The following is a 14,844-nucleotide window of genomic DNA, read 5'->3' as shown; positions in this document are numbered from 1 at the left end:
AGAATTTCTTTGAAGTCCTTTTAGATAAAAGACTTATAAAAAATGAGCAGTTAGAATGAGAGCATTAAAAAAAGCAAAACAACTTAACACCTTGAATTTATCTTGTTCCTTTTTTCCTTAAAACAGTGCACCCACATTATTCACTGGTCATCATAAAATCAAGAAAGGGTACAGAAGGAGGAGGTAAAAACAAAACAAGAACAGGCATTCTTATCCCCATTTGACAGATGGAAAAACTGAGTCCCAAGGAGGTTAAGTGTCTTCCTCAAGGTCACAAGACGAGCCACAAGTGGAATGTTCTTATGGGCTATATATGGTCAACAGTCCAAAAGTAAAAGAAGCAAGATGTTTTTCTATACTCACTTTTTCCGCCTTTGTCTCTCCTTTAACCTGGAATGGTAGATATCCACTACAGCCATCTTCAGAGCTATAAATAAATAAATACATGGCATATAAATAAAGCTATAACAAAAATAAATCTTTTACCCAAACTGTCCTAAACTTTGAATCTCATATTGCTAACTATTCCACACTCACTGGTCCAGGAAATTTGTCTTTTCGAAACAAAAATATCCTAGGATACTGAATTTCTTTAATAGTAAATTATAGTGAAGTTCTCTTTTCCTATGTCTGTATTTATACGGCATTACCCTATGGATAACAATTTCTGCTTTCTACTGAACACCTCTTTTGGCCATGCCTTGTCACGTAGATGACTAGCTTTCATGTAACAGTTCAACATGGGCTTTGGTAACACATGGGCTTGAAATTACGTCTATTAGAATAGTCATAAAAAATGAATATTGACTGAGGTTATAACTGCACAGGAGTAAGCTGAGGAGACAACGTCAAGACAAGACAGACGTGAATAAGGTGCGGCATAGACATTTTCCCAGAGCAGCAGTTTTCAGTTGGGGAGCAGCAACTATTTAGGGGATAGTTCTGCATTTAGCAGTGAAAAGTACCATTAAACAGCCTAACAATCCAAAAGCTGTGCCCTGCTTGCGTGCCCATGTCCCAATCCTTTCCTGGTTTTAGTCTCATGTTAAAGACATGGGGAATTAGGAGAAAAGTGTTAGTGGATAGCAAAAGTTTTCTGATGAAAATACAATAGTTCTGGTTCTCTTTCTTTCCCTGGCCAATTTTTCCCTTTTTGGAGTACTTCAGGTTCTATTCTCATCTCTTTTGTCACCTGTCACCTTATTCCTATAAATTCAGCCACTCCTGTGGTTCCAAGTATTATCAAAATATATCATCTCAAACTCAGATATTTATTTTAAGCTCCAGACCCTATTTGGCTATCTCTACTCATACAGTCTTTAGTTACAAACTTGTATTCTCTTTCCCATGCTCCAAAAACACTTCTCTTGGTTAACAGCATCACAGTACACCCAGCTAAGACAGAAATCAACCTGGACTTTCCCTCCCCCCGTCTCTGTATCTGGTCAGTCAGTGAGTCTTACTTATACTTAATGCTTAAATCTCTCTCATATTTATGTCTTCCTCTCTGTCTCTAATCCTATTCCTTAGCTCAGGTATCTTGTCTGACCTAGATCACTACATCCACTCTTTTAATGACTCCATTCTTGACCTACTGCAATTCATCCCTTTCAAATGGAACCACAGTAATGTTTGTAAGCACAATCTGATGGTATAACTCCCCTGCTCATAATTTTCCAGTGGCTTCCCATCCACTTACAGGAGTTCAAATTCCTACATATTATCTAAGACCCCTTACTGTCTTGATTCTGCCTATCTTTCCAGTCTTGTTCCCTACCATTCCCTCATATACCCTATACACCACGCACACAAAACAACCTGCACAAGACCACACAGCAGCTAAAGTACAGAGCAGGGATCCACCCCAGACAGTCTGGTTCCAGAGCCGAGTAGGAAAGACACTGAAATTGCCCAACATGTTTAATTTCTCTGTTAGTCCTATATCCTAAATCTGGCTTAACTAAAAATGAAATGTATATTTAAAAAAAAAAAAACCTCAGAAGTAAAAAATTATCCCACAGGCTTTTTATAGTCTGAAGATCTCTAGGGTTAAGAAATGAAGATCAATCATTAACAACTCTAGAAGAAAATATGAGGAGCACATAACACAGGCCATGCTACATTAAACCACTGTTCTCATCTATAATCTATGGATTCTGAGGGAATCTTAAGATTTAATGACTTCAGAGGCTGGCCTGGTGGCGCACTGGTTAAGTGCGCACGTTCTGCTTTGGCGGCCCAGGGTTTACCGGTTCAGATCCCGGGTGTGGCCATGGCACCACTTGGCAAGCCATGCTGTGGTAGGTGACCCATGTATAAAGTAAAGGAAGATGGGCATGGATGTTAGCTCAGGGCCAGTCTTCCTCAGCAAAAAGAGGAGGATTGGCAGCAGTTAGCTCAGGGCTAATCTTCCTCAAAAAAGAAAAAAAATGATTTCTGGGGCTGGCCCCGTGGCCAAGTGGTTAAGTTCACGCGCTCCGCTGCAGGCGGCCCAGTGTTTCGTTGGTTTGAACCCTGGGCGCGGACATGGCACTGCTCATCAAACCACGCTGAGGCAGCGTCCCACATGCCACAACTAGAAGGACCCACAACGAAGAATATACAACTATGTACCGGGGAGCTTTGGGGAGAAAAAGGAAAAAAATAAAATCTTTAAAAAAAAAAGAAAAAAAGAAAAAAAATGATTTCAGTAGATTCTGGAACTTTCTTTTTTTTCTCCCCAAATCCCCCCAGTACATAGTTGCATATTTTAGTTGTGGGTCCTTCTAGTTATGGCATGTGGAATGCTGCCTCAGCATGGCCTGATGAGTGGTGTCATGTCCATGGCCCAGGATCTGAACTGGTGAAACCCTGGGCCGCTGAAGCGGTGTGCATGAACTTAACCACTTGGCCACGAGGCTGGCCCCTGGAACTATCTTAATAACTTGTTATCTCCTTAAATTTTGTATAAGTTGAGAGTTTGGTAGGTTTTGTTTTATTTCAATTACTGAAAGTAGTCACAGAAGAACGAGGCTCTAGAGCACAACATACTGAATTGACATTTGTCCTTTGAAAAACTAAAATACATTATTCAACTGTTAGGTAATACAATTTCTAATAACACACTAGCCTTTGCAGCAAAGAATTTAGTTGTGTTTGACAATCACTTCTTCCAGGATAGTAAGTTTCATTCCAAAATACAGCCTAGAGCCTCTGTAATACTGATAAACAAAAACAGCAATACAATCTCATTGCTGATCCAAAGAACATGAGACACAAGTTCAAGGTTAGCCCAGGGGGCAATGAGTCAGCACAGATTGCTATGTTCTACTAGGATAACTTTTAAACCTTGTTTTCAAATAAATTCTTATTTGGAACAGGTAAGTTAGATCTGCTCTAGCTGACCCTCTCGCTTCTCCCTACTCCATCTACAGCTATCTTTCCCAGTCATAGTCCTTGAGGGTACCTCCACGGAACAGTGTGAAACACACACTTCTGCTGTAACTAGATTTTAGGGTAGGAAAAAAATTGAATCAATCAAGTAAGAGAACAGAACACAATGGCTCAACAGAATCATCAATTTCTTTCACTATATGAGAGCAAACAGAAGATGAACAATGTACAATCCTGATGCGCTGTCAATATGGTAGCCCCAGCAAGATGATAGAAATAAATTCTGGATACTCCATCCTGACTCATTACTGTGCATCTCACTGCTACTTGCCCTCAGGGTAGTCTCAGATTAGAAGGAAGAAACACCAAAATCTAACATGCTGGGCTATAAGCAGATGCACTATTTACATATGTAAATTCAATCACTGGGAAATAACCAGGAATACTCTATTCAGGCCATTCTTCCTTGGGTCTGAGATAAAAATAACATAAGTTCCAGGTGAATGACCTCAATAAGTGAGTGAATGCAGTATTTTTTAAAGTTTAAGTATAAAAATAAAAAAGTATTAACTACCATGGATTTGTTTGTTTCTAACAAGTTCAAAATTTTAAACATTGTTTCATTTTTCCTCATAACTGCTCACAAACCAAAAATAATTCAATAATATCAGGTCCAAGATTTAAGGCAATGGTTTTCAAAGCATTGTTTTTAGGTAGCAGAATTCTTTCTACAAACGAACTCTTTCTTGATTTATAAGGTTGTTCCATATAAAAGCCCAGGTACCATAGAATGCCCCAGGCCTTGCCACTGTCTTCTAACACAACTGCTGTGGAATGACAGGCTTTAGAACACTATGCTGGTGGAGATGCACTTTACACGCCTGTGTGGTGGAAGAGGCAGTAGGAACAGGGAGGAGAGGATGTGTCTCCGACAAGCAGTATAACCAAATACAAGTTTTATAGTGAACTCTAACTCTACTTCTTACGACAAATAGAATCAGATATCAACAGTTCAAGGGAGAAAGAGAAGAAAAGAAAATAGTTAAGCAAATAGCTAACATACACTGAGAATTTATCACGTTCCAGGCTCTTCACGCACCTTATCTCGTATATCCACCCAATAACAAGATGAGGTCAACAGGAAAGAGACTGCCTGAAGATCCAGTGGAAATTATTGCTAATTTTCACAAAACATTTCTATAATTTTTCTAAAACATTACCTTACGATGTTGTTTCCTGAGATTGTGTGGGAATGACTTAATTAAACAGAAAAAAAGCAAAGAGACTGTGTTACCAAAAAAAAAAAAAATCTATAAATAAATACTGCTGATGATTGGCTTTATTGCTTGATCATTTCAGTAGTTTAAACTTGCACAACTGGCTCTGGAGAACAAAGAGAAGGAAAGGAACACATAGAAACAAGGGGAGGAGAGCTAGAACTCTCCCAGAGAAAAATTCATACTTGAAGTGATGTCTTTTCCTTATAAAGCACACTGAGATAGCAGCAACTGATTATAACATCTTAACTGCACGAATAGCCCAGGGAGGACCACAGTACAGCAGGCAGAATAGAAATGAGAAGACAGACACTGAAAGAATGAGAATCATCGGTTCACATCCTACTTAAAGTGACTGGAGGTTCCAGTAAAGCGGACAAACAAAGAACCAGAGATCACTAAAAGCAAACAAACTAAAACCACCCATAACCTATCCACTGATGCAAGGTCTCTGAAATCTCAGCTTTGAAGGAAGAACAGTCTCCCTGTGATTACACTGGGGACTGAGAAAGTTTCAAACGGCTGGCCTTAAAATATTTCAAGAAGTGGGCAGAAGTCAGAGGCAGCTCCTTCCCACTGCAATGTATTTCTAACATTGTTCAAAATAGCTGGCAACATGTTTCTGTTTTCCTGACAGAAGGCACTTACTGCTTGCTTGGCAAGAAAACCAACTCAGAAGCCTTAAACGCAGGGAAGTCAATCAAAATCCCAATTGCAACCACACAAGTACAAACCTGTGACTCAGGTATTCCCCAGAAGCAAAGCGGTTTAAGTCATTTCCCCCCTAAATTTTTGGTTAAGATGTACACAATTAGTTCTGTGAAGGAAAGAAGACTATGTGACCTAATGGTTAAAGTCAGCAACTTTGCCTAAGTTAAGTAAGAAGCCTTAGGCAAGTTACTTAACTCCTTTGGGCATTTCCCTGAATGTAAAATGGGAAAATATCACTCCTACTTCTCAGGAATGTGGTTAAGCTACTGAAGACAACCAATGTGAAATCTCACACTCACACAAACAGAAAGCAACAAAAATTCAAGGTTGTAAAGACAGTAAGTGCAGCACAGTATTAAGAGCACAGACTCTGGAGATGGTTCTGCCACTCGCAGGTTACACGACCTCAGGCAAGTTACTTGATATTTCCATTCCTCAATTTCTTCATTTATAAAATGGAGATAATAATAATAAGGCCCAATTCACAGAGTTTTGTGAGGATTAAATGAATTCACATGTGTGAAGGGCTTAGAACGGTACCTGGCAAACAGTAAGTGCTATATGTATTAGCTATTATTTTACTATTATCATTTTTTTGAGGCAGATCAGCCCTGAGCTAACATCTGCTGCCAATCCTCCTCTTTTTGCTGAGGAAGACTGGCCCTGAGCTAACATCCATGCCCATCTTACTCTACTTTATACATGGGACACCTGCCACAGCATGGCTTGCCAAGCTGTGCCACGTCCGCACCCTGGATCTGGACCAGTGAACCCTGGGCCGCCGAAGCAGAACGTGCGAACTTAACCACTGAGCCACTGGGCTAGCCCCATTAGCTATTATTAATAACATTTATGTCTAAAATTTCCAAAGCAGAATACAGCCAAATCACTATAAAGGGAAGGGCATTGCCAACAGGTAGGCAAGTGGACCTCTGACCTACTAAACTGTTAAAGGATCTACAGGCTGACAATATGGGCCAAAGAAATAAAAATTTTAAAAAATTTAAAAAACTTTATTTTTATTTATTTATTTTTTACAGATTGGCACCTGAGCTAACAATTGTTGCCAATCGTTTTTTTTTCTCCTGCTTTTTCTCCCCAAATCCCCCCAGTCCATAGTTGCATATTCTAGTTGTGGGTCCCTCTAGTTGTGGCATGTGGGATGCCACCTCAACGTGGCCTGATGAGCGGTGCCGTGTCTGAGCCCAGGATCCGAACCGGCGAAACCCTGGGCCTCCGAAGCGGATCACGCAAAACTTAACCAACTGGCCATAGGGCCAGCCCCTAAAGAAAATTTTTAAAGGGGGAGTATCCATGCCTGGCCAAGAAATTTTGCTGAAATTAGCTTTCCAAACAGAGGGAGAGTAAACTGTTTCACTGTGCTACCCTGAAAAGCTCTGAAAACACAGACCCAACATATAGGAAGAAGCTCATAATGCCTCCTGCTTGCCTGGGTTATGGGACGGCAATGATGGGAAGGTGCTGCACCCAGGGTTTTAGAACCCATGAAACTCTGGGAAAGAGGAATCCACAAATTTAGAAGAGATTTTCCCAAACAAAAGTAGTTGGGAAGTGATGTCTCCTCAGGAAAAGAGAACTACACTATGCATCTGCACTGAGATCCCACAACATACCATGACACAGGAGAGTGCCAGGTTATGAGTCTTCTGAATCTCTTTATGAACCAATAATTTCTGCAATTTCAATAACATATGAGGATTATATGGGATCCCAGAACTTCCTTATTTTCTTCCTCAGGCACTGTTTCACTTGCAGTATCCTTTTTGAGCCCATTCTGAAAGCCTTCTGGTATGGTTAGAATGCAATTAATTATCCCTCCATTGTGTCCCAGGCTTCTATAATTACCATCCAAACCCATTTTATTAGACAAATTCCGTGAATCATAGCAAAAGTCTTTGGGTGAGGAAAAAGGGTTGGTGGCATCAGCCGATCTTCTAGATGTCCTAGGATAGAATAGAGAACCCAGCCAAACAGTTTGCTTCCTTCTAGTAGCATAAGTGAGGGAACCTCACCATAAATGAGGGAACATAAAAGGAATGTTATTAATGCTTAGTAATATTAAGAGTATGATGGTATAATGGAATGGTAATAACACCAATCTGAATTATGTACCATCTTTCATTAGAGACATTCACACTCTCTGACTAACCAGTGTTATCCCTTCTTTATGGCACGGGACACAAAGAAACAGCAAGCAAGATTCCAAGGACTTGCCCAAGATGACACAGTGAGTCAGAAGCAAGCCTGAGGTTGAATCAGCGTCCTGTTTTGCATAAAATACATGCCCTCTCTCTGTTCTAGGTGTGCTTAGGAAACTCCTTCTCATTCCTTCCTGAGTCTCCTTGGGATCTTAATCCCCTTCACTAAGTGCTCTGGGAGAAACTGCTCAGGTCAGGGGCAATATGCCCCAGTGGACAGTAGGTCATGCAACCAGAGGAGCTATATAAGAACTCACAGCCATAAACAAAACATCCCCTTTGTGGCACCAGCAAGTCATCCCTTTGAAATCTAGTGCTGCCAAATCTCTTTAAAACATTACACCTTTTAAAAAGCACCCATCTAAACATCTTACAGTTTGCTACTAGACAGGAAGGGAAAGGCGAGAGAAGGATTATTACTTACATTCTATTAAAGCTACTTACGTATAACAATCAATAACTGACACTTCAGTTCTAGTTCAAATAAACTAGAATCAAATGACTTACAAGGTTGTAGAAATCGTAAGAAGAGCACAAATAACTAAAGTCATTATAGGTTTGAAATGGTAACTGAAATAAAAATTGCTAATCAGTCAACTGCTTCTTTCTGATTTTTTTCCTTTTGCCACCACTTAAAGGACCACAAATGTACCAGAAGAAATCCTGCATCTACAAAGAATGAAGCGTGAAATGAAGTACGAACCATTACTACAGTTTTCTTAATAATGTTGAGGCTTAAGAATGAAGACCTTGGATTAGGGCCTAAAGAAGTGATTCAGCAAGTCCCTTACATGGTCGAGCCATTACTGACACTACATTCTGACTTTTAAAAGTTCGGCACTTATTAACAGTATCTAAAAGGATATTTGTGAAGCTGCTTTTTTTGCATTCTGGATAAGAAGGACACAAGCCAGGAAACAATACCATTTTAATTAAAACTGGTGTGTCTGAGAAGAAATACTGAACAGCCAACTGCACACTACCTTCAAGGGAACAACAGAGAGGTGAGAAAAGATGATAACCGGGGTTGAAAAGAAGAGATTGACATGGAAGACTGAACAAATACAATAGATCTAGTGAATGCTAAAGTAGTTTGCTTTCAAGCTTTCCTCTTTTAGTTCAACCTGCGTCACTTTGACTTTCCTTAAAGCTGTGTGGGAGAAGATAAGAGGAATGAAATTTTGCAAAGAAAATGGCTCAAGATACACGTAGAGAAAAAATTCTGAAGGTAAAACTTTTATGACTCTTTCTTGGTCCCAGTTCTGATGTAATGAATACCTAGACAGAGCTTCTCTAGAGAGAAGAATCAAATTCCCCTTCTAGTGACAAAGTACCAATTAACACAACATGAAAAATTGATTTATAATTCAAGAAGGATTCCACTTGCCTTTCCTGCCTGGGATAAAGATTTAAGAGAAACAATGAAGATGCTGTTTGGGGAATATGGAATGCAAGGGAGCATTATTCATCTACTGCATCATATTCAATTATGGACTAAAATGAAAGAAGACTGGGGATCATTTTAAATACGTAGTTCACTGAAAATGGAAAGACAGGAAAAAAAGAGATTCAATGAAAGTCGAACTGTCCACTTGAAGAGCCCTGTTGGCATTAACCAATTACATTATAACAAAAGAATTGACATAAATCCCTACAGGGCTAAATTTAGATGAGAATTCAGAAGTGCTAAAAATTCAACAGTTCTGAAAAATAAGAAAATCCCAATCTTGCTCCAAAAACCCTTGAAGAACTTCCATTCTTTTTCCCTGCTATGGGAAATTCAGGGTAACAAATTATAGTGAACATCTAGTATCAGCAGTTGCTAAAGTCCCAAGGTCTTCACACTGATTCCCTTTCTTCTAAGGAGGTAGTGAGGGCCATTTAACCAATTACCTCAGTGTAGGCTTACCTTGGTCAAGAGAAAGATCACACAGTCCGAGGGATGGGATATTGCCAACTACCATTACGTGATCAACATTCTCACCATCATCACAAATGTTATTTTTCATTGTAGTCAAAACCCAACAACAGTGTAAGTTCAGCAACTTAACCACTAGATTTTGAGTCCCATAAGGGCAAGGGACATGTTTTATTCATCCTATATTCCTAGTACCCAACACAGTGTCATCACACAGTTTGCACTCAATAAAAACATTTGCTAAAATAAAATGTTACCATGTAAAATGTCCGAGTCATCTTCAACAAAATCGATGTCTCTCAAGTCCCATTCTGCATAATTGTCAAATTCCTGTTAGGGGAAAAAAAATTCCCACCCCAAACCCATCAGCTTTGAGTAATGCCTTTATAGTAGCCATGCTTTAGAAGCAAACAGAAAATACAAAAACACTTGTCAAAAGTACTGAATGGGGTACAAGGCCAGGATACTGCCACAAATAAGTCATGGGAAAAGTCTCAGAGGCTTTCAGGCAGTAATGACAGCAAAAAAGGAGTAAGTTATGAGTCTAGGAATGAAGCAAAACCTATTGTTCTAAAAATTAAAAGTTATCTGTTCATATAATGCAACCCAAGAAAATCTAACTCTGACTAGGCCTTCAAGTATTTAGGTAAAAAAACCGTCTGCATCGTGTCCATGGGGTAACTCTACAATGTCAGCTGCCATGAACAAAATGTTGACCTGGGCGTGGCTAGCAAAATTATTTGTAGTTTGCTAAACATTCAAATTACCTTCAGAAGCACAGTAATTGTGGATTAGATGATAAATCGATACTTGCGACTAGTCGCATGGCTTTTAACTCCATGGCTGAATGAGGAACACAGCTTTTATACAGATTCATCATTCTTTATATACCTGTGACTACAGTATGGGGGGCAGCAAACTACAGCCTATGGACTAAATTCAGTCTCCTGCCTGTTTTTGTAAATAAAGTTTTATCGAAGCACAGGCATCCTCACCTGTTTATGTATTACCTATGCTGCTTTTGCACAGTAATGACAAAGTTTAGTTGCAACGGAGACTTTATGGTCTACAAAACATAAAACATTTACTACCTGGCCCTTAATAGAAAAAGTCTGCCAACCCCCGATATAGTACAACCTTGAAACTCCCAAGGTGTGGCATGTGAACCAGACTACAGAAACCCCAGACCTACTAACGAAGTGGGAACCAACACCAACGCAACTTAAGAAATAGGTTCTTGGTCTGAAGAACTTTTACTATTCTCCACGTGAAAATGTTTACAAATGAGAAAAGGTACTCAAATAGAAGAAAATGTAGCTGCCTAAATAAGGCCCTCCAAATTATAGTGCTTTGAAAATCTCTTTTTAGGGGTACGGAATCTATGAGTAAGAGAAATATCCAAAACAAAAACAAGTTTCTCCTACCTCAATGAAATCTGCTCGAGCTGGCATGTATCCTGCCATGTCCCGAGAAAGCAAGGAGTCGAAGGTAGGTCGGGGAGGGTCATCTGCAGCTGGAAGAATTTAGGGTTTTTCTTAGTTACTTAATAAAATATGAGCATGAAAAAACTGACACAGAAATAGCTCTCATTTATACTCTGAAATATTTTTGTTTGGAGAAAGACTGTGTCTGAGAGAATAAATAAAATTCAAAAGATTTTTATAAATGGAAAAGTGAAAAAGATAAAGTATTATGGAAACACATTGATTTCTTTAAAAGGATACTAAGACTTTGGGAATCTTCTAAACAAATATGGAGAAATTTCCTCTGATTTTTGCTTTTCTAACATGAGAGAAAACCAAGGATCCTTCCATTAATATTACAGAACATAAGTACCTCTCTGTGATAACATAACCCTGTCTGTTTCAGCTCCCTGACCCCTTAGGACCAACCTCAACTTACAAATATCACCTAACTGAGAGGCAAAAAAAACACTGGAATTGAAAGTTAGCTGGAATTGAGTTCCAGTTCTAACATCCACTAGTCCCATCACCTTGAACAAATTACTTAACCTTTCTGAATCTCAGCTTCCTCGTGTTTAAAACAAAGCACTTGCTCTGCCTGTCTCACCGGGTGGCTATGAGGAAGAAATGATCTAACTGATTTGAGAACAAGGCACTAACATCCAAAGTGCTACTCAGATAGGAGGTATCATCAGGCTTTGATTTAGTGAAACTGTTTCTAGAGAATGTGAGGAATGGGGTGGGGGAGGAAAACATTCATATCTCATTACTTGTGCTCTGGGAGTCATTCACGAGCGATGTCATTTATAATTCATCATGGTTCTCATTATGTTTTGTTAGAAGACCCATGAGTCCCTCAGCCACATAAGATGTAAAAAAAAGGCTTGCTATTACTACCACAACCAAGTGAACAAAAATAACAAATTGCTTCTTGGACTTAATACTGGGATGATTAACACCAAGTCCAATACTGCACTCTCTTAAATAACTAACATCTACAGTCAGAAACCCTCCAAAGGGGTTATAAAAAGGCTTGTACTCACAAGAGCATGGAAAGCTTGGTTCATTTTGGACATCTCGTCCCAAGGAAGCAAGCTTAAAGTTAACTGATATGTTCAAGAGCCTCAGAGTAGGTGGAACTACACACTTGATCCAGGCATCCTGATATCCATTATAGAACTGACCTCTGAAATACATTATCTTTTTGCCCCATTATGGCCCTGACTCTCAATAACTGCCATGCCAACTCCTCCTAACTCCCATAAGCTCTTTAGCTGTCCAGATCACCAAACTACTGTTTATCTACTACAGCAACAGGGCCCAAGGATGCACTAAGTATCTCTTACCAACACAGGAAGGAACTTACAGTGAAATGGAATGGCTGTGTCAGCAGTTTTTGCCTCCTCTGCTTGTTTCAGATTCAACAGGGTAGATGCAAACAGAGGGTTATTGATGAAATGCTTCATATAGTGCTTCTCACACTCTTCCTTTGTCTTGGTGCACATCTGATTGGCTACATCCTGCCTATAGGAGTGTGAGGAAAAAAGAGAAGGAAGTAGTGCTTTCATTTATAAACAATGGTCAAAGCATCGTTTGTTCTTTCCATATGTCAAGTCCTGTCCACATAATGTCTGGAATTTGATACTTCCAAACTGATTATCATGGAGACGTCAAAAGAACAATGACACAAATATAAGTCTAGCATTGATATAATCTGATGTTCCAAATCTTGCTGTTCCAAGATATAGAAGCAATATCTAAAAAGCCCTTTCCTTTCCACCAAGGAGGATCACTAGCAAATCTGTAAATTTCCCTCCCCAGGAAAAGAATTGCTATAAATAGTAAGCCACTTCAGAACATTCAAAATGTACATAAGTATAGTTTTATATTTGCGTGTCTTATAGTTTACAAAACACTTCACATGAACAAGTGTTTCTTTACTGGAGTTCCTGCAATAGGCCAAGTACTAAACTACAAACATTCATAACATAATTTAAGTTAATCCTAGTATTAACCATGTGGTGTATTTCCTATCTTGATTTCACAGATAAAATAATCAGGCCCAAAGAGACTAAGAAACTTGCTCATGGGGCTGGCCCCGTGGCCGAGTGGTTAAGTCTGTGCGCTCCGCTGCAGGCGGCCCAGTGTTTCGTTGGTTCGAATCCTGGGCACGGACACGGCACTGCTCATCAAACCACGCTGAGGCAGCGTCCCACATGCTACAACTAGAAGGACCCACAACGAAGAATATACAACTATGTACTGGGGGGCTTTGGGGAGAAAAAGGAAAAAATAAAATCTAAAAAAAAAAAAAAGAAGAAACTTGCTCAAGAACGCAAAGCACATAACTCACAAAGCCAGAACTTGTACTCGAGACCCGACTCCTAGCCCATATGGTAGAGAGGTAGAGGTGAAACCCCTCCAAGTCCCTTCTCAACCTCTCTCTTTCATAGTACTTCATCTGTCCTTCTTCTAAAGCATTACTATGCTCTGCTTTGTACTTCGATCATCTCTCTGTATATTTTGATTCCCCTACTAGACTATAAGCTTCTTGAAGGTAGGATACATATCATAATTCTAGCACCCTCACCAACAAGCTTAGCACCTCACCCACAGTAGATAGAAAAATAATAGTCTGTTTTGTGGTCTTTGTTAAGAGGGAAGGGGGACAGGGAGGATTAGCCCATTTTAGAGCATTAGAATGGAAAGCAAAAAATGAAAAACCAAAAAAGCCAAAGACGACTAGCAAGCTCCTCACGGGTGATCAATTTTTCTATCTTTTTTGGCATTCCCCATAGCACACAATAGTTTGATGCTTAATAAATGCTGAACGAATGAATACAAGCAAAATGTGAACTAAACTCAAGTCTCCTTCAGGGCCTGGACATAAGAGAGGCAGCACAGTACATGTTATTAATATCCGGATAGACTGTATATACTAGAAAGTCAGGACAGGGAAGACCTAGTTAAGAGCCCTTCACTAATAAGCTATGTGATCATGAGAGATCATTTTAACTCCCTTCAGATTCTTTGTGAACAAAATATATTTAATAATGCCTCTGCTGTGGAGTTCACAAAATTAAATCATCAGTGTGAAAGTACTCCCAAAAGGCAAAAACAAAAGTGCTGTTATTAGTATTAAGTGGTGTTGCCTCCTAGGGTAACAGCAATGAGTACTGTTTAATTCTGCCAAGCTTGGACTAAGGCAGGAATCCACAAGCTGAAAACAGGGAATGCAAATAGGAAGTCTGTCAAACTGGAATCTCAGGTAAGCTATGGCCAGCTCCCTAACATCTGACTCACTTAAATGACGAGGGCATCTATAGCCAAGAAAAATTCATAAAATCAGACAGGGGCAACGACTAGTAAGTCTAAACTTCCCCACCTTTCAGAAAAGAATAACCAACCTTCTCCATGTTGATAAATCCAAAGTGGCCTTTTAGAGCTGCCCAGTCATGAATCACTAAACAACCCACAGCCCTGCGAGGCATTTCAGCCCAGGAAAATAATCTGCAGAGGGGAAAAGGACTTGTCTCTAAGTCACAGGGCAACAGAAAAGCCACACATGGCCCCCAGACTCCTCTTTCTAAGGCTCCTCCTTTACACTTCAACAGCACATTCTCTGAGCCCACTAAGGCAGGACAACCTTTAACACCAAGCTCTTACCAATTTCCAAAGCCACAGTCCATCACAGCTTCTAAAAGGGCCATTTCTTCTTGAGCAGTCCAGCTGGGGTCAAGAACAGGAAAATCTGAGGTCTAATGAGGAAAAAATTTTGCCTAAGAACAGGTATAGAAATGGAACCCAGCAACCTCAAATGTAATACTAATTTATAGTCAAATGACCATCATTTTCATAGTATTGAGAAGTACCTAAAGTACATT

General features: G+C 39.6%; 1 protein-coding gene across 6 annotated transcripts in view; it reads right to left on the bottom strand.

Annotated features, from left to right (window-relative positions):
• The window catches only part of TADA2A (transcriptional adaptor 2A), a 49,606-nt gene that overhangs the window by 15,776 nt on the left and 18,986 nt on the right, over window positions 1-14,844 (bottom strand). For all 6 annotated transcript variants that reach the window (XM_070227582.1, XM_023652973.2, XM_014741661.3 and 3 more), the window contains exons 5-9: window positions 14,627-14,718; window positions 12,327-12,484; window positions 10,922-11,010; window positions 9,755-9,827; window positions 364-427 (exon numbers count right to left, since the gene is read on the bottom strand). In XM_070227582.1, the coding sequence (XP_070083683.1) occupies window positions 364-427; window positions 9,755-9,827; window positions 10,922-11,010; window positions 12,327-12,484; window positions 14,627-14,670 (428 nt within the window). In that variant the 5' untranslated portion in view covers window positions 14,671-14,718. The remainder of the gene's footprint in view (window positions 1-363; window positions 428-9,754; window positions 9,828-10,921; window positions 11,011-12,326; window positions 12,485-14,626; window positions 14,719-14,844) is intronic.

Source organism: Equus caballus, chromosome 11 (assembly GCF_041296265.1).
Source record: "Equus caballus isolate H_3958 breed thoroughbred chromosome 11, TB-T2T, whole genome shotgun sequence".
NCBI lineage: Eukaryota > Metazoa > Chordata > Mammalia > Perissodactyla > Equidae > Equus > Equus caballus.
This window is presented reverse-complemented; position numbering and strand designations above follow the sequence as displayed.